The sequence below is a fragment of the Bubalus kerabau genome, chromosome X, assembly GCF_029407905.1.
Source record: "Bubalus kerabau isolate K-KA32 ecotype Philippines breed swamp buffalo chromosome X, PCC_UOA_SB_1v2, whole genome shotgun sequence".
Classification (NCBI taxonomy): Eukaryota; Metazoa; Chordata; class Mammalia; order Artiodactyla; family Bovidae; genus Bubalus; species Bubalus kerabau.
The window spans coordinates 8,015,392-8,036,084 of record NC_073647.1 but is presented as its reverse complement, the minus strand read 5'-3'; the positions used below and the strand labels follow the sequence as shown (position 1 = coordinate 8,036,084).

General features: G+C 40.4%; 1 protein-coding gene across 5 annotated transcripts in view; it reads right to left on the bottom strand.

The window, feature by feature from the left end:
* LOC129639097 (fibrous sheath-interacting protein 2-like) overlaps nt 1-20,693 on the bottom strand; it is a 72,820-nt gene that overhangs the window by 23,720 nt on the left and 28,407 nt on the right. For 4 of the 5 annotated variants that reach the window (XM_055563991.1, XM_055563993.1, XM_055563990.1 and 1 more), the window contains 6 exons: nt 18,023-18,091; nt 13,938-14,038; nt 12,069-12,114; nt 10,891-10,976; nt 9,105-9,165; nt 4,501-4,537 (listed from right to left, as the gene is read on the bottom strand). In XM_055563991.1, coding sequence (XP_055419966.1) covers nt 4,501-4,537; nt 9,105-9,165; nt 10,891-10,976; nt 12,069-12,114; nt 13,938-14,038; nt 18,023-18,091 — 400 coding nt within the window. The remainder of the gene's footprint in view (nt 1-4,500; nt 4,538-9,104; nt 9,166-10,890; nt 10,977-12,068; nt 12,115-13,937; nt 14,039-18,022; nt 18,092-20,693) is intronic. The other variant, XM_055563992.1, reaches the window with a different exon arrangement.

Genomic DNA, 20,693 nt, shown 5'->3' with positions numbered 1-20,693 from the left:
TTGGCCCCTGGGCATAGGACATGCTCTATTACCCAGAAGAATTATTACGCAGAATAATTGTGGCATAAACAGTAGAATAATAGGTGCTGTATAAACTAACACTTGATGTTGCCACTCTTGACCCACCTTAGCTATGTTTGTTCTGTAGTGAGTTGAGAAGAGCATGGGGTTGGAAAGACAAGGGATGGGCTAGTTCTTTCCACTTGACCTGCTTGATCAGAGCTTTCTGATAATTCACTTTCTACTCACCCCCTCAAAATTCCTAATCTCCTCTCCTCACCCTGCAGTAGAAGATCTATGTATGATTACTGACAAGGACATTAAAATAATGGGTTTCGGATGACATGCAAAGCCAAATTAGATGGAGCCCCTTTCTAGGTATCACAATATTCTCTTCTATGCTCTAATCAGGATTATTTATTCTGATCTACTACATGGAACCAAAATTATATTTTATTAAATTGTAGCAAGAGAACAACAAAATCATGTAGATTATAGGATAACACAAAGTTAAAAAAAAACAAAGCCTAAGTCTGATTTACTTTCATATTTTACTGCCTCCATGGACCCCTTGCCATAACCTCTTGACCCTCTTAAAGGAAACATGGTGCTCTATTTTCATTTTTACTTGGCCTGCCCTTATGTTATCAAATTTACTTTTTTCTACCAAGGCCTAACAATCCAATATTGAGACATACAGTCAGACTGTGAAATGACAACTTTAACACTAGTAGGAAAAGGTCTCAGCTAGGGTTAGGCAGCAATAGCCCATCCTAGGATTAATACCTTTTTGCAATATGGAACCTAGAACATGAATGCTCACCATCAGTGACATAGTTCCTATCCTTTGGCTTCACTAATTTTTCTGAGACCCAGTTTCTCAGGCCATCTCCAGCACAATTTCCTCTTTGTAGATCCTCTGCAATCTAACGCACCCAGATTCTTTTTTTCCTGCTCTCCCTAACCTCATACCATAGGCAGCAAGTGGAGTCCTATGTATGTTTCTACCTGTCTCCAGACTTTCTGTCCCAAAGGCATACTTTAAGATAAAAGGAAACAGCAAAGACCTAAGAACAAAACTAACCATATAGATTTAAAAAACCTTATATAAGACCACTAGCAACTAGTTGTAATATTGGATACAAATCTGCAGTTTGCCGCGAATTATCAGTTTCTCATTGGAGTCAATTGAGCAGAAACACGCAAATAAACTCACTGTTATGTGGGAAAGTTCCACCACAATTCTAGGAGTGCCATGATATTACATCTACTTTTCTCTAGTCTTCAGTGTTTTTCCCTGATAGGTTGATACTACTAAAGTGTCAAAGGTTTAGGTTCGTTTGTACTGCCAACTCTACTTCTTAAAGAGGGCAGTGATATTAATGACACTTAGTTTAGAAGCCCCAAACATAAGGCCCAGTTTTTCACAGTTTAATTTTCCATGTTATAAAACTATAAACATAACCTTTCTGTTCCTAACCTTTTCCGCCATACAACCTTACTTTAGTCCAGAAAATAACTGGCCAACCACCCCTTGAAGATTAATGTAACAAGACTACATTTTAGTCCGTCTGCCTAATCCTTCTGAATATCTAAGTTTTAATCTAATTGTAATTGGTGAGCCTCTATTGGTACCTCAGGCCCCTAGCTTGGGATGATGCCTGATACCTCCTGATCATACATACGTGTGGTCCATTCTATCACCAAATCTGTTGAATTATTACTACTGTTTACCCCCCATCACTATCTTATCACATTGGCATCCTCTTGTCCTGATTTTTTTGGTTCCTAATTCTATTTTATTAAGCTCACCTGACTGCCTCTTGAGAAACCTGTATGCAGGTCAGGAAGCAACAGTTAGACCTGGACATGGAACAGCAGACTGGTTCCAAATAGGAAGAGGAATATATCAAGGCTGTATATTGTCACCCTGCTTATTTAACTTATATTCAGAGTACATCATGCAAAATGCTGGGCTGGATGAAGCACAAGATGGAATCAAGATTGCCGGGAGAAATATCAATAACCTCAGATATGCAGACGACACCACCCTTATGGCAGAAAGTGAAGAAGAACTAAAGAGCCTCTTGATGAAAGTGAAAGAGGAGAGTGAAAAAATTGGGTTAAACCTCAACATTCAGAAAACTAAGATCATGGCATCCAGTCCCATCACTTCATGGCAAATAGATGGGGAAAACAGTGGAAACAATGGCAGACTTTATTTTTGGGGGCTCCAAAATGACTGCAGATGGTGGCTGCAGCCATGAAATTAAAAGACACTTGCTCCTTGGAGGGAAAGTAATGACCAACCTAGACAGCATATTCAAAAGCAGAGATATTACTTTGCCAAAAAAGGCCCGTCTAGTCAAGGCTATGGTTTTTCCAGTGGTCATGTATGGATGTGAGAGTTGGACTATAAAGAAAGCTGAGTGCCGAAGAATTGATGCTTTTGAACTGTGGCGTTGGAGAAGACTCTTGAGAGTCCCTTGGGCTGCAAGGAGATCCAACCAGTCCGTCCTAAAGGAGATCAGTCCTGGGTGTTCATTGGAAGGACTGATGTTGAAGCTGAAACTCCAGTACTTTGGCCACCTGATGCGAGGAGCTGACTCATTTGAAAAGCCCCTGATGTTGGGAAAGATTGAGGGCAAGAGGAGAAGGGGATGACAGAGGCTGAGATGGTTAGATGGCATCAACGACTCGATGGACATGGGTTGGGTGGACTCCGGGAGTTGGTGGTGGACAGGGAGGCCTGGCGTGCTGCAATTCATGGGGTCGCAAAGAGTCAGACACGACTGAGTGACTGAACTGAACTGAACTGAAGTTTACTGTGTATGTCTTTATGTTAGCATTAGAAAAAACAGAGAACTAAGGAGGTGGAGGAAGAGAAGAGAGATGAGGTATGTGATGGAATAGACATAATGCACCCACACTTGAGTCTCAGGGAGCAAGGAGCTGCAACAGATCAAGAGGACTAAGCCAGAGGCCTTGAACCTGTGTTCTTTCCTGTAAGGTAAAGAGGTGTGGCATGGGTGCAATGGGCAGAGCCATACCAGATGGTATTCTAGCTGTGTTTTCTTGTGTTCTGGCTTGGAATTGTCCTGCTGCTGCTGCTGCTAAGTTGCCTCAGTCGTGTCCGACTCTGTGCGACCCCACAGACGGCAGCCCACCAGGCTCCCCCATCCCTGGGATTCTCCAGGCAAGAATACTGGAGTGGGTTGCCATTTCCTTCTCCAATGCATGAAAGTGAAAAGTGAAAGTGAAGTCGCTCAGTCATGTCCGACTCTTCGAGACCCCATGGACTGCAGCCTACCAGGCTCCTCTGTCCATGGGATTTGCCAGGCAAGAGTACTGGAGTGGGGTGCCATTGCCTTCTCCATTGTGTTCTGGCTTGGAATTGTCCTAGGCTCAGATAAAGGTGTCTTAACTTGTGTATTTGTGAGGAATGAGATAGCAGCTCTGGGTCATGTGCATAGCTCTTCATCTTAGCTGATTTTTATAATAAAGGGCTATCCAGAACATTTGCTGTTGAAAAGACTGAAGTGATTCTGTAGTTCTGTAGTCTAGGATGATAGTGGGGACAGGAAGAAGAGGCAGGCAGGAATTAACACTCTATAATGCACACATTCTCTCACCTTTATTTCTTGAAACTACCTTGATACTGAGCTAGTCAGTTTCTTTCCTTCAGCATCCTTGTACCCCATGAGCCCTCTGTAAATGAAACTGACTGCAATTACTCCTACCTCAAAATCCTTTTCTAAGAAGCCTGGTCTGAACATCAACACCATTTACCATCATACACTACTTCCCTTTACCTAACCAATTCATCAAAGTTTGGGATTTATAAAAATTATCCTGAACCTAATTTGGTTTGTTGAGGGTTTATAAAAGATGATAGGTATGTACGTTCCATCAGGAGGTATTTTATATGCATGAATTATTATTCAAGTTTGAGGGGAACAGGACATCAGCAGAATGGGTGGCCATCAATGTTTGAGAGCTGAAAGGCCCCAGGCCAAAAGAAAACTTCTCCACTGGCCTTTATTTTAGATCATGAGAGATTGACTTACTTTGGATGAAAATGCAAATATCCTTAGGGAGTAACAGATTACGTCATTAATACTATACGGTAAACTAATTTATCATCATTTGAAAACCAATAACCTCAAATGGTACAAGTAATGCATTTTTGAGTGGGGACGGGGGAAAAGAACAGATCTAGATCCTAGAAGGAGTAATGCTACGTGAAAGGGGAGTCAAAGTATTGCCTATGAGGAGAGCCCAGGACTAAAGTGAGATCAGAAGAGGAACTGGAAGAGCATGAATGATTAACTTTGCCTACTTTACAATTTTAGCTTAGTCCTGAGAGGTTGCAAAAGGTGAGACTTTTACTACAGACAAGTAAAACTACAAGAGTAGAGGATTCAAGCAGCACTCTTGTGTAATTATTTAAATATTAATTTAAAATAACACATTCCTTTATTAGCTTTCTTAGATACTTACCTAATGGGTGAGTCGTGAATGAAGGAGACTCCGGGAGCTGCAGATGAATTTTTAGAGAGAAAAAGAAAATCACTATTTGTTGGTATCCTTCACAGGCTACTTATAAAATTGTAATTAAGGTTGTGGTTTTTCCAGTGGTCATGTATGGATGTGACAGTTGGACTGTGAAGAAAGCTGAGTGCCAAAGAATTGATGGTTTTGAACTGTGGTGTTGGAGAAGACTCTTGAGAGTCCCTTGGACTGCAAGGAGATCCAACCAGACCATCCTGAAGGAGATCAGCCCTGGGATTTCTTTGGAAGGAATGATGCTAAAGCTGAAATTCCAGTACTTTGGCCACCTCATGTGAAGAGTTGACTCATTGGAAAAGACTCTGATGCTGGGAGGGATTGGGGGCAGGAGGAGAAGGGGACGACAGAGGATGAGATGGCTGGATGGCATCACTGACTCGATGGACGTGAGTCTGAGTGAACTCCGGGAGTTGGTGGTGGACAGGGAGGCCTGGCGTGCTGCAATTCATGGGGTCGCAAAGAGTTGAACACGACTGAGCGACTGAACTGAACTGAACTGAATAGGTCTTTTTTAAAAAAAAAAAAAAAAAAAAACTTTTATTTATTTATTTGGCTGTGCTGGGTCTTAGTTGCAGCCTCAGGATCTTCCATCTTCATTGTGGCATATGGGACTTTTTTACATGTTTCTTTCTTTTTTTTTTTTTTAATTTTTACTATGTTACAGCATGTGGGATCTCCTTCCTTGATCAGGGATTGAACCTGGACCTCCTGCATTAGGAGCTCGGAGTCTTACCCACTGGACCTCCAGGGAAGTCCCTTAATAGGTCTTTCATTTCCTGCTGTCAACACTCTTTTTTAAATCCTCCAGGGACTACCAGACAGGCATCAAGTACCTTAAGATTTGGGGTGACTGCCTACCTCATCAGCCTCATCTGTGGTCACCATTCTACATATATTCTCTGCTCCAGAAGTACTGAACAACACACAGTTCCTCTGCCTTCACTATTTCCCTTGTAACTCAGGTCCCTTTTTAAAACTTTCCATCCTTTAGGACTCATTCAGCTTGTGTCACCTCCTTCAGAGAGCCTTCCTTTATATCTGCCCAGATAGACAGGCGTTCTCTGTCAAGCTCCTGAAGCGCCCTATACATCCCTCTGTTATAGGACTTACTATGCTGTATTGTACTAGTTTACAGTGCCTGGCATATAGTAAGCACTCAAGAACATTTACTTGTTCAATTAATTCTTTAATATACGTGTTGGCTCAATGTTCATTCATTAGTCTTCCTGTCATTAATCTCTTCCCACTTAAATACTAACATGCTTTGTATGCCGTCTAGCAAAGTTCGCAAGTGGATTTTAGTAACTATTTCTGGATAATGATACTAAAGCAAGTCTTCATGTAGAATATGTCCATAGGAATACTGGGATGGTGTATGTCAGTTATGCACGTGTGTGCGTGCTAAGTCGCTTCAGTCATGTCCAACTCTGTGCAACCCTATGGACTGTAGCCCACCAGGCTCCTCTGTCCATGGGATTCTCCAGGCAAGAATACTGGAGTGGGTTGCCATGCCCTTCTCCAGGGGGTCTTCCCAATTCAAGGACTGAACCTGTGTCCCCTGCATTGCAGGCTGATTCTTTACCTCTGAGCCATTGAGGAAGGCCATCAGTCATGCATATACATGACTAAACAGTCTTAGACAAACAGAATACTTTGAATAATAAAAAGTAATGTTACCAATTAAAAGTCAGTTCATAGTCAGGGTGAATAGCTATTGTTCTCCCAATAAATATAACATGTATTTTGAATAATCAATGAATTCCAATGATCTGCATCAAAGTTAACTTCAATTCTGTGTACTTTCTTAAGTGTCTTTGTGTGTGAGTGTATGTTTGAGTGTGTACAGTTTTGAAAGGAAGGAGCTGGAATTAATAGTGCACATACCTGAAAAAATAAGTGTGAAGATAATACTGTTGTGGTGTTTTTAAAATACGTCTACAAATTCTCTGATAATACTCTCTCCAAGTGGTGGAGGCTAATTCTTTTCCCCCTTGAGTGCGGGTTGTACTTAGAGACTTGCTTCCAATGAATAGAGTGGAAGTGATGAGTGGAAGTGAGAGTGTGCTGAGACTAGGCTATAAAATATAGTGTGGCTTCTGCCCCTCTCTCTTGGACCACCCACTCTGGGAGAAGCCAGATGCCATATCATGAGGATATTCAGAGATGTATGCAGATGCCCACATGGTGAGGAACTGAGACCTCCCGCCAACAGCCATGTGAGTAAGCCACCTTGGAAGTGACTTCTTCAGTCCCAATCAAGACTTTAGATGACTGAAGCAGCCCTGGATGACATCTTGACTGTAACCTCATGAGAGCCCCTGAATCAGAACCATCCAGCTAAGTTGTTTCTGTATTCCTAACCACAGAAACTGTGAGATAATGTTTTTTTAAGCTGCCAGGTTTTAGGGTGATTTGTTATTCAGCAAATAGTAGACCAAAAAATTAGAAAAGACATATAACAGTTGAATAATATAATCAATAAGTAGAATTTAAAATTCATTTAGAGCCTTACAGCCTTTAAATAGAGAATATATATTTTTTGTATATCTATGGAATACTTTCAAAATATCAATCACATATTTGGCCACAAAGAAAATGTCAACAACTTCAATGTGTTGAATATTTACAGGCTACATTCTCTGAATCTAACTTTAAAAATGTGACTGAAAATATGAATTTCTTGATAATTAAGAAACATACTTAAGGATAACTCTTAGATCAAAGATGGAATAAAGAGGAGAAAGTATAACCTACCTTAAAAAGAACAGGTATATCAAACCTATGGGAACGGCTTTCATTATTTCCCATAGGTTTTGACATAAGGCGTTCCTTTCATTTCTTCTCCCATGCATCCCAGACCAATACCTATAACTGCCTCCTTGACTGCTCCACTTAGATGTCCCATTTGGATGCCCTCAGGCACCTCAAACTCAATATATTCAAAGCTGAACTAAATATTTGTCTTCCAAACTTGTTCGTCTTTCTGTATTGCCTATCTATTGAATGGCACCACAATCCATTAAGTTGCCTGTACTAGAAATATGGGCGTTGTCTTCAATTCATTCTTCTCCCACATTCAATCAGTAGCCAGATCTCATCCATTTGCCTTTCTTAGTCTGAGTCAAATCTGTGCCCAGCTCTTCATCTTTACTGCCACTGACTTTGTTCAGGACTCATTTCTAGCTTTGACTATTATAATAGCCTCTTAATTGTAATAAGGGGCAGTGTGGTATTGTGGTTAGGATTGGTTGAGTAAGATAGACCTGGCTTTTAAAACCTTGGCTTTGCCACATGTTATGTGAAATCTTGGGCATGATAATTTACAACTCTGAGACTTAGTTTATTCATGTGTAAAATGGTAGGTAAAACAGTTTTGTTGTTCAGAGGGTTAAATGAGAGAATACGGTTTAGCGTAGAACCTGCACATAGTGAGTGTTCAATATGCTATTATTTTTATTGTCTCATTGTCTCAAGTCTCCTCACCTCTAATTCTGCTTTCCTTTTTTAGAAAAGGCAAATTCTTTCTTTCTTTTTTGGGTCATTTTTTGAAGTATAATTAATTTACAATGTTGTGTTAGTCTCAGGTGTACAACAAAATAATTCAGTTCTATATATATTATATATTATATATATATATATATATATATATATACACATACACATCCCTTTTCAGATTCTTTTCCATTATAGGTTATTACAAGATATTGAATATAGTTCCCCATGCTATGCAGTAGGTCTTTGTTGTATATCTACTTCATATATAGTAGTGTGTACCTGTTAATCCCAAACTCCTAATTTACTCATCCCCCCAAGCCCACTTTCCCCTTTGGTAACCAGAAGTTCCTTTTCTATCTCTGTGGGTAGAAAAGGCAAATTCTGACCATATTAGGTTCCTGTCAATATTCTTCAATAGTTGTACTTTGATAATAGGATAAAAGGTAGATCTCCTGGCACAGCTTACCAGAATCTTAATGATCAACCGATATCTACCAGTCAAGCTTCATCTTCTGTAATTCTCTGACTTGAACTTTTACCTAAAACAATTCTGAAAAAAAATCTGCATTTCCACAAACCCACTAGGCTCTAATGTATATATCTTGGTAAATGTATTCCTTTCTCCTGGAAGTTCTCTTTCCATTAGTCTGCTTAGAAAATTCTTTCTCTTTTTTTTTTTCTTATAAATTTATTTTAATTGGAGGCTAATTACTTTACAATATTGTATTGGTTTTGCCATACATCAACATCTCGTCCTTCATGTCTGAGCTCGTGTGGCATCTTCTGTAGAAGCTTCCTTGTCTCCCCTATGCTTCCAGTGGACTTTGTATTTGCCTCCTTTATTGCACTTATTATATTATGTTGTGATTACTGGCATGACTGTTTTATACCACACTGTAAAATCCAGGGTAGGAACCATGGCTTCTCTACTTTGTTCAATAATTAGTATAGTGCATGGCGTGTAGCAAAAGCTTAGTAAATGTTAGTTGAATGTATTAATGCATTGCATGATTTCCTTAACAGCTGTTGATAATGTTTACCTGGCTCATAGTTTAAGCTTGATTTCTTGGCCTTTTCCCCATTCAAATCAGCACGTGTCACCTATACATGCCACAAGAAAAATGAAAACAAAAAAAATCCTTAAAGGAGTTTTCAAAGAATTTGAGCATCACCTATGTCTCACAGAAATTTAATAAAATGATTTTAGAAATCTATTTATCATAAATATTTATGTTTTATTTGGTTTCCATTTCTTACATAATTCAAAGGCTTACAGAGTTCCTAGTATGCTAAAATTAATTAACTGAAGAGTGCACTGACCAGCATGGAAGGTAATCAGTTGAATAGCTAAAAACAATATGTGTGGGTTTTAAAGAAAGTTAAGCACAGGGGGAATGCTGTGAGGGAGCTGGAAGGCAGAGAGCAGTTTTTCTGCATATGTGCGATGGGGCTCTCTCAGTTGGCCAGGAGCTCCACCTGCTTAGGTAATCATACAGGAAGAGAAATCCAGCAGAGTAGACTTTGCTTTTTCCTAGGCCTGAGAACTGAACACAAGCCACCAGAAGTACATTTCATGACACTGATGGGATGGGTGAAGTAAGCTGGAAAATAGTATTGGATTTTGTTGGATAAAAGTGGTCGTACTATTTCTCAAACCGAATTAGGTATTTGTGACAATTTGACTTACTCATATTGTCCAGTGTATTTTAAAGCCTTAAAAAACAGATGGTCTAAATTTGTTTATTGCTTATTTTTTGGATAACATATGTATTGATAGTATTAAGTTTCCCATCTATACTACACTCAGAAAATACTTTTTTTTCTGACTGTATAGTGAGGCATGGAGAAGGAAATGGCAACCCACTCCAGTATTCTTGCCTAGAGAATCCTGTATACAGAGGAGCCTGGTGGGCTGCTGTCCATAGGGTCGCATAGAGTCGGACACGACTGAAGCGACTTAGCATACATGCATAGTGAGGCAAGTGAAAAAAGTTATTAACTCCTGATGTGCAACTCATATATTGTCTTAAGGTAGTTAAGATTCTTTCTTCAGATACTGAGAATACAGATTATGCATTCAACATAGGATATAGGAAAATGTGTTAACTTTTTAGAACAGGTGAGTCATTTAATACAGTGCTAATGGAGCCAAGGATGTGGGTTTGAGTCTGAAAGTGAATGACCAATTGGTGACCCACAGAGATGACAGATGCTGTGACCAGAGGCTGTACCCTAAATGTTTGTTGTCAATTTCCCACCATCGACTGAGTGATCACTGACCACAAAGGCGAGAGGGTGAGGCTGTATGGCTGTTTCTGTACAACCCATCAGCATGAGAAGAGAAATGATTCACGAAAGTCCAGTATGTTGCTTCCTGTGTGAATGGACTTGAAGCTCATCTTTTAAGAAGCCTACATACCTAAGAGCTAAGTGAGAACACTCACATTGTTTCTGGTAATTTCTATTAAGAATTGAGACAAGTATTCAAATTTTGGGTCTATTTAACACATTTAAAATCTCAGGCTCACCTGAGATTTTTCTTCTGTTAGCTTACTAGTTGTTATTGATACTCCCTACACTTAGAGTATGGCAACACTAACACAACAGATAGCCATAAGCATTGGAAGTCTGAAGTAACAGGATTATTACTGTGGATTCGCATTTCAATTTTTTTAAATAAAATCTTACTATAAGATGCCTAATTTCAGGGAATAAGACTGTTCTGAATTGTCATTTAATGAATGAAATTGTGTTATGTCGGTCTTGATCCTCATTTTATACTTCATTGTTTCTGTGTGTATGTGGGACAAAAGAAAAGTTACTTGCCTGTTGTTTTGAAGTATCCTGTAGACAGTATCTACAGATACTTGGTGTTTTCGCAGAAACACCTGGACTCTGAAGTGTAGTAATTTCTAGGGAAAAGAAGAGGTAACTTTAAATATGAAAAAATCATATAGTTCTCCTTGCTGGGCTGCCATAAAGTCTAAGATTACCATAATCGAGAATGTATGTATTTATGGACATTAAGGCAGTATCTCCGAGTATAAGATCCCCTTTTGTGAAGTCCCCTGCTTACCAGCTTCCAGGGGCCACTGCTGCCATTAGGGACAAGCCTGAACTCCCTGGCTCTAAGTTACTTCGCCAGCTAAACTTCTCACCACTCCCCTGCCCTAGAGCAAACTGCTCTGCACTTCATTCAGTAAGCAAAGGGGAACCACAGAGGACTTTTGGGTAGAGGCATTATATGTTCAAACCTGTATTTCAGGAAGGTTACATTCACAGCAAAATGTAGGACAGATCAACAAGAAAAAGAAATTGGAGACTAATTATTACAGTGCTTAATGGCACAGGAAGCATGAATGGAAAGGAAGGGAGTTATGAGAGAATTTAAGGAGGCAGACTGGACTGGAGCAAATAGCAAAGAGTCAAAAATGACTCAGGTTTTGTGCCTGAATAAAGTTAGGAGGAACAGAGCGCTGGTTTGGGGATGAATATGGTTTTGCGCATGTTGGATCTGAGGTACTCATGGGCCGCCCAGGTGAAGATGTCCCAGCGCTCTTGGTAAGTGTGGAGGTTACGCGTGGGAATCTTTTATGGAGACGAACAGAGACTTAGCTAATCTCTAGTCCAGCCCTGGGAGATGGGAAACAGGATGGATTTTTATGTCTGGGGAGAAAAGATGGTAAAAGAGACCTTCCTGGGGAGACATCTCTTCACTGGGACTCTCTAATGGCCGCATTGTCAGGAACTTACAGAGGCAGTCACAGCAGAAACTCTAACTTCCTCACACCTTGTCGATTCCAGAAGGCCTATTCTCCCAGCAATCACTTAAAAATGTGATGCTTATATTTACAACCATGAATAATTCTTCTGTCTTCCTTTATCAAATTAATCATGGATTGTATAATCAGAGAAAAAAAGCATAACTTGGAAGACTATATGACACAATGAATTATTTAACCAAAAGATATCAGAGCAATTATAAATATTGTTCCTTTTCTTACCTCCATCATTTGAAGGATATGATGTCCTAATGGTTTCTCTATCTTTCTGTATGGTTTAACATTCAAGAAAAAAATTAATTAGTAATTCTTCTTCTAAAAGACACTTTTGCTGATTCTAAAGCAATCAGAATAATACAGTATCTTATCTCCCCCTTCCCCTCATCTCTACCTCTCTACTACGTGCTGGTCTCAATGCTAATACATATTATTAACCTCTTACTGGATATCTTTTACAGGTACCTCACTTTATAACTAGTTTAAAATGAAGCGTATATTGTACCCAGGTACGCTATCTTTTCCTGTCTTTTCAAACTTGCTACTTGTCTGTCTTCCACATTTTGGTTATAGGTATAATAATCCTATAACCAATAATAATCATCCAGTGCTCCATTCCAGAAAGCATAGAATTGTTCTGTTTATTTCAGATAAGGCTAGTTTAATCCAGTCTAATGTTTATTGAGTACACTGCCTGGAACTAAGATACATAATTCCTGACCTCAAGAAGTTTATCACCCAGTAGAAAAGACAGACAAATATGATGGAGGATAATGAGCTCTGAGATAGAAGTAGGCCTCAGCACTATGAGAGCATACCAGACCTGCACACAAAAATTAAATCATCACCATCGTTGTCATCTCCTTTTCTCTAGGTCCACACATCTGTTGAGTCACCAAATCCTGACATACTCTGACTCTGAAATATCTTAAATCTGTCGCCTCTGGTTCACCCTCATTGTCACAGCCTTAGTTCAGGCCTTTATCATTTTTATCTGGACTATCCCAGTAGACTCAAAACGATCTTGCCTCTAATCTCCTCTATGTAGCTATCTCACACTGCAACTAGAGTATCTTTTAAAACCCAAATCATTTGTATCTCACATCCTACTAAAAAACCGGCAATGGTTTTCTACTACTGAGAGAATGAATTCATACTTCAGCAAGGGATACAAAGTTCTGGCTTCAACCTACCATTTCAGTCTCTTCTGTCCCACTGCTCTGGTTTTGCTGGCTTGAGCTTTCATGCTTTCACTTAACACTGTAAGCCTGTCTGCAATACTGCCTCACTACATCCTCACATCTAACTCATCTGAAAACTTCCCACTCATGTTTCAAGACCTAATTCAATGAAAGTGAAGTCGCTGAGTCGTGTCCGACTCTTTGCAATCCCATGGACTGTAGTCTACCAGGCTTCTCTGTCCATGGGATTTTCCAGGCAAGAGTACTGGAGTGGGTTGCCATTTCCTTCTCCAGGGGATCTTCCTGACCCAGGGATTGAACCCAGGTCTCCTGCATTGCAGGTAGATGTCTGCTTTACCCTCTGAGCCACCAGGGAATACTACAATTCAATGAAGCCCTCCTTTTATAAAGCTTTTTTCGATTTCTCTAGGCAGGGCTATTTCTCCACACTTTCTGTGCTTCATATTTTATGCAAAGCAAAAATCTCCTCTCATTTGACTGTAAGGACTTTTGTTTATGTGTCTGATCCCTGGACAGTGCATCCCCAAGAGCAGTTATGTCTTTTCTATCTTTGTAGCCTATGTCACCTACTTCCCCCCTTTCCCCTTCCTTCTACCTTTCCCTACTTTCTACTAGGACCTGGCCCACAGCAGGTTGCCAATAAACATTAGCTAGCGTCATCATCATCATCATCATCAAATATTTGTTAGTTTCTGCTCAACTACATGGTACATTTAGCATGAAGCTGACTCAGAACCTTCTCTACCAGGAAGACTGTTCAGATCTGTGTAGAACTCCATTATTTCTAACCAATCAGTGCCATGCCCAGTGAATGGGGATATCCCCTAGAAAGAAAAATTAACCTGATAAATGAGAGGCCAATACAAAGCACCTGAGACATACAGCTCTCTACCTTTTGTTCTGTTGTGTTACTCTTTACATCATGTGGAGAATGCAACAAGGTTGATCTTCTTTCGGGAGTCTTTACAGAACTATACAAATGCTGGGATGGTCCTATAGGCAAATGAAAGAGAAATCATTTAATTTTTAAATTTGATTGAACTGTAATTGAAGTACAATAAACTGAACATATTTAAAATGTACCATTTGGCTTTGGCATATATATATATATGTACATATATAAACCCTTGAAACCATCACCACCATCAAGGTAAACATTTACATCATCCCCAAAAGTTTCCTTGTGCCCCCTTATAGTTCATCCCTCTCTCCTCTCCTATCTCCCAGGCAATCACTGATCTGCTTTACTATAAATTAGTTTGCATTCTCTAGAGTTTGCTATAAATGGAATCAAACAGGGGTTGTACCACCCTTTTTCTGTTGGGGGAGGGTGGTGATCTGGCTTCCTTCATTCAGCATATTTTGATGGTCATCAATATTGTTGCCTATATTAATACTTTATTCCTTTTTATTTCTGAGTAGTATCCCATGGTATGGATACACTAGTTTATCCATTTGCCTGCTGAAGGGCATTTAGGTTGTTTCCAATTTGACTATAATGCTGCTATGGACATTGATGTACAAGTCTTCATCTGAACATATATTTTCATATCTTGTGGGCACCTACCTAGGAGTGAAATGACTGAATCACATGGCAGATGTAGTTTAACTTGAGCTGCCAAAATTTTTTCCACAGTGGTTGTACCATTTTACATTCCCACCTGCATTGTCAGACAGTTCTAGTTGCTTCAAGTCCTTGCAAATACTTGGTATGGTCAGTTACTTCAATTCTACTAGACATTCTACTGGGTGTGTAGTGGTATCTCATTGTGGTTTGATTTCTTTTTCCCTAAGGAATAAAGATATTAAGCAGTGTTTTGTGTGCTTATTTGCCATCTGTGTATCTTCAGTAAAATGTTTGTTCATGCCTTTTGCCCAAGTTTATTACGTTCTCACATTACATATACTATGTTTTTCTATATTTTACACTTTTTTTACAGTGATCATGCCTTCTAGATGTAGGTCTGGAGACCACCTTTTGTTGTACTCACTTTTGGGGCTTGAGAAATGAGAAACAGCCATTATGCAACAGGGCTATTTTTTAAATTTTATATTACTTTTTCATTTTTGACTAAGTATAAGATCGCTACCCTCATCTTTCATAGGCTTTCACTTGCCTGGGGGTGGAGCTAGGGAAGGAAGGAGAGGTTAGAATTTTTAACAGGACAAATGCCATGATGAACACCCAGGTAATAATATTCAATATCTGTCATCCCCCAAAATGATGACACAACCAAGACATTATGCCTTGCAAGCCATGCAGTTGTCTCAAGAATTTCGTTAAATTTTATCTTCCTTTTTGTGTAGAAACATCCTGGAACGCTTGAGAAAATTCTTCATAGTGTCCTGGAGATACCCTTAGCTTACCAAATACAGAGTTATCTGGGCTCAGGAAGAAAAAGGATATGACTTTAGGAAAGTTAGGGGGAAAATGTCCACTCCTTTAGCAGCTCAGAGATGGTGGGAAAATGGGAAGGTGGTGAGAGTGACTGGAGACCAAAGAAATCAGACAGGGCTTCACATTTTGCTTACTTTGGGCCTTGGTGCTTCAGATAACTGAGGTTAACAGAGAGAAAAGAAGAACTATTGCTCAGCTCTCTGTTTAAGACTCTAGAAAGAGATTTCCTTGGCTACCCCTACTCTGACTCTTCCTCCTCACTGGGGTCACGGACCCCAAACTTTGTAATACAGTGTGGTCAGGCAGAGCAAGGCTCTCGCCGAGGTTTTGCTTTCTTTTTCTTCCAGTTTTAAAACATTTCAGCTTTACTGACTTATATATAATCAGTTCAGTTCAGTTCAGTTGCTCAGTTGTGTCCGACTCTTTGCGACCCCATGAATCGCAGCACGCCAGGCCTCCCTGTCCATCACCAACTCCCGGAGTTCACTCAGACTCATGTCCATTGAGTCAGTGATGCCATCCAGCCATCTCATCCTCTGTCGTCCCCTTCTCCTCCTGCCCCCAATCCCTCCCAGCATCAGAGTCTTTTCCAATGAGTCAACTCTTCGCATGAGGTGGCCAAAGTACTGGAGTTTCAGCTTCAGCATCATTCCCTCCAAAGAAATCCCAGGGCTGATCTCCTTCAGAATGGACTGGTTGGATCTCCTTGCAGGCCAAGGGACTCTCAAGAGTCTTCTGCAACACCACGGTTCAAAAGCATCAATTCTTCGGTGCTCAGCTTTCTTCAGAGTCCAACTCTCACATCTATACACGACCACTGGAAAAACCATAGCCTTGACTAGACAGACCTTTGTTGGCAAAGTAATATCTCTGCTTTTGAATATGCTATCTAGGTTGGTCATAACTTTTCTTCCAAGGAGTAAGCGTCTTTTAATTTCATGGCTGCAGTCACCATCTGCAGTGATTTTGGAGCCCCCCAAAATAAAGTCTGACACTGTTTCCCCATCTATTTCCCATGAAGTGATGGGACCAGATGCCATGATCTTCGTTTTCTGAATGTTGAACTTTAAGCCAACTTTTTCACTCTCCTCTTTCACTTTCATCAAGAGGCTTTTGAGTTCCTCTTCACTTTCTGCCATAAGGGTGGTGTCATCTGCAGATCTGAGGTTATTGATATTTCTCCCAGCAATCTTGATTCCAGTTTGTGCTTCTTCCAGCCCAGCATTTCTCATGATGTACTCTGCATATAAGTTAAATAAGCAGGGTGACAATATACAGCCTTGAGGTAGTCCTTTTGCTATTTGGAACCAGTCTGTTGTTCCATGTCCAGTTCTAACTGTTGCTTCCTGATCTGCATATAGGTTTCTCAAGAGGCAGGTCAGGTGGTCTGGTATTCCCATCTCTTTCAGAATTTTCCACAGTTTATTGTGATCCACACAGTCAAAGGCTTTGGCATAGTCAATAAAGCAGAAATAGATGTTTTTCTGGAACTCTCTTGCTTTTTTGATGATCCAGAGGATGTTGGCAATTTGATCTCTGGTTCCTCTGCCTTTTCTAAATCCAGCTTGAACATCTGGAAGTTCACAGTTCACGTATTGCTGAAGCCTGGCTTGGAGACTTTTGAGCATTACTTTACTAGCGTGTGAGATGAGTGCAATTGTGCGGTAGTTTGAGCATTCTTTGGCATTGCCTTTCTTTAGGACTTATATAATAGACACATAAAATTGTAAGATAGCTAAAGTGTACACTGTGGTGATTTGATAAATATGTATACTGTGAAAGGATTTCTCCCCGCTTCCATTTAGTTAATTAACATCCATCACCTCACATATTTATCATGTTGTTCTTAGCAAATTTCAATTATACAATACAGTGTTTTCAATGATAGTCACCATGTTATACATCAGATCCTCAGACCTTATTAATCTTACAGCTGAACATGTGTACCGTTTGACCAACCTCTCCCTATTTCCCCTTAAGGTTTTGCTTTCTTAAGCCACTCTTGGTTCCCATGTGGTATACACATGGCCCAGGAAGGGCTGAGGGTCTAGCTGGGAAGCTCGTCAAGGGGAGTCACTGGGCTGGGGGTAAGAGGGCTCCTCCCAGAGTGTTATGGAGCAGGCAGTCAGGACTCAGGTGGCGTGGGAAATCCAGAGGGTTCTACTAAGCCCAGCGAGACCAGACCATGAGTCATTGCAGTGATGGCCAATTTAACTGTGAATGATGACAGGCCAAGCACTATATCAGTGGAGATAAGGGTATGTCTCTGAAGACCAGAGGAGGCAGAGGACAAATAGTCATCCGAGCACCCTTACTTTATTCTGCCTCCATGGGGCTATGGAAGCCAGTGTTCCCCAAAAGTCAATGTGCGTGTCATGCACTGGGGTCTTGTGAAAATGCAGGTTCTGATTCAGTACTGGGGCAGTGCCTGAGACTGTGCTTTTATAATAAGTGCCTCAGTGGCCCATACTGCTGACACGTAGAGGAGTAAGAACATAAGTCACACCTCTTGCCCCAGACAACACCTTTGGGAAAGAAGCACAAATGACTATTTTAGTATTTCTAATTATTTCCATTACTTTTTTGTCCTTGGTGTGACTTCTGGTGACCGGCAGTGACACTCATTTTCTTGATCTTTGGATAAGAAGCTTAAAATAAAAAAAAAAAAAAATTAATAGTGGTGATGACAAAGATATTCAAGATAGATTCTATTTATCCTTTTATGCCCACTAGGGGGAGAACCATATCCTAATCTGTATATGGGGAGAAACTGGAGAGGGGACGTAGTAGGTCTCAGTGGGAGGCAAATTTGTACCCCAGAGGACAATGGAATTGGGACATGTCTGGAGACATTTGTGGTTGTTACAAATCAGGGAGAGGGATTTCTCCTGGCATCTAGTGGATAGGGGCCACGTATGATGCTACACATACTACAATGCACGGGATGGTTCCCATAATAAGCAATTATCCAGTGCAACATGCCAAGTGGCAAGGTTAAGAAACCTTAGGATAGATGTGATGGGGAGGCAGGACAATCACTTTTATAATATTATCTTGTATAGTTAAAGCTCTACTGCGCGGGGGGGCAGAACTGTCTTCTGGCAAAAGGGAAAAAACTCCACCCCTCTGTCCTGCTCAAGAAGAACATGGCTTTTTCTTTGTGTGGGGATGCAGACCAGCATAATACCTGTGCTAGAGACCCTGGAGGCCATGTGCTGGAGACCCCACAATGGCCATGACAATTCTTGGTTGTGCCTCAAAAATCTGGCTGAGGCAACCATACATATATACACCTGATTTGTGAAAAAGGTGACTGCCGTTCCTGTTTCTAATCATTTAGAAATAGACAAAAGGATTCTAAACTATATGTGTGCTAACTGGGTTTTCATTAGAGTTATGTATATTCCTTGGTGTTGACATGATAGAACATGATGTCTTTGTTACAGTGATAAGTCAATTTCATATGTGAAATAGACATCTTCATTCTCCTGTCACCTCTGTAATACTGTGAACATCAAGTTCTTTTATGTTTTCTTTTTCAAAAAGCATTTGAGGTGGGCACTGTTTAAGATGCCTACCTGAAACTTTCCTCCTACTGGAAGGGGAAGTTAACAGTTGAAGATGGAGGGAGAAAGCTGGCTGCTAAAGTGATGTACTGTCTCAGAGGCAGAAGGTTACACCCTCATCTCACTGAACTGAACTGTGAGCTTTTGTTACTGACTCTTCCTTCACAAACTTTTCGTTCCTTCCTCCCTCTCACATTGTGTTTACTGACTGGTCCTTTTTAAAAGTTCTCTTGAACCCATTCTCTTGCTCATTTCTTTAAAAGTGAAGTCTTTTCTGCTTTCCTTTAAAACTTCTTTTTATCTTGTTCTTTTCCCTTCTTTCTCTTTTGTCCCCCCTCACACATCTTGTCTCCTGTCCTCTCTTTTCTTCCTTTTTACTATTTAGCAACCCACTTTTAAAAAGTTTTTCATTCCTTCTCTTTCCAACTCTCTACCTTTCATGTATTGACTTTTCACTGGTTTCTCCTTTTCCACATCAGTTCTATGTGTATATGTGTATGCAGGGATGTATGTATGTATGTTTCTACCTATCATCTATCTACCTATCTGCAGTACCTACCTATCCCTCTACCTACCTAGCCATCTATCCATCTATATTGTATTCTTTTTTAAAAAACTGACTTCTACTTTTTAAACCCATCTCCCTCCATCACACACAATTGCACTTGGCTTTATTGGTTCTCCCCCTCATTCTCACATTGTCTTTTTCTGCTATTTCTCACTTTCCCCTACTGACTCATCACTTAGAAACCTCTTTTCTTTCTTCATTATTTCTTACTTCTGTTCCATCATCCTTTCTTCCTATCTTTCTTCCTTCCTTCTTTATCTTTGCCCTTCCCACCCTCCTGTCTTCCTTCCTCCCATCCTCCTTTTACTCTCTTTCTGCTGGCTCCCCTTTTATTTTTTCCTTCCTGCTCTAACTCTCTCATTCTCTTTTTCATGCATTCCTTCTTACTGGCTTCCACTTCTAAAATTATATACCTACCTACCTACTTACCTATCATCTGTATAACTGCCTACCTACCTATTCAGCTCTCAACCATTTATCTTTGTCTTTATTTTTGTCTTTGCTTTCCTGACTCCTACTTTTACGATCTGTCCCCCACCACACAACTGTTTTAGGTTTTTTGTAGGAAAATGGTTCCTACATTTTCACTCTTACATTCTCTTCCCTTCTTTAGCTTACTTCCCTACTGACTCATCTTTTATTTTTAAATTTTTATGTATTTTTGGTTGCACTGGGTCTTTGTTCCTGCTTGCAGGCTTTCTCTAGTTGCAGCAAACAGGGCCTACTCTCTAGTTGCGGTGGGCAGGCTTCTCATTGCAGAGCCAGACTCTAGGGCGTGAGAGCTTCAATAATTGCAGCTCACAGGTTCTAGAGTGTGGGCTCAGTAGTTGTGGCACATGAGCTTGGTTGCTCCACGGCATGTGGGATCTTCCTGGACCAGGGATCGAACCTGTGTCCCCTGTACTGGCAGGTGGATTCTTATCCACCGAGCCACCACGCAAGTTCCACCCTTTGTAAACTTATTGCCTGCTTGCCTTCCTCCTTCCCTCCCTATCTCCCCTACTTCCTGCCTTCCTGACCTCCTTCTTCCTTTCCTTCCTTCTCCTTTACTTCCTTCCCCCTCTCTTCCTCTTATATCCATTTTTTTGGGTTTCCTCTTTTAAACCTGTTTCTCTT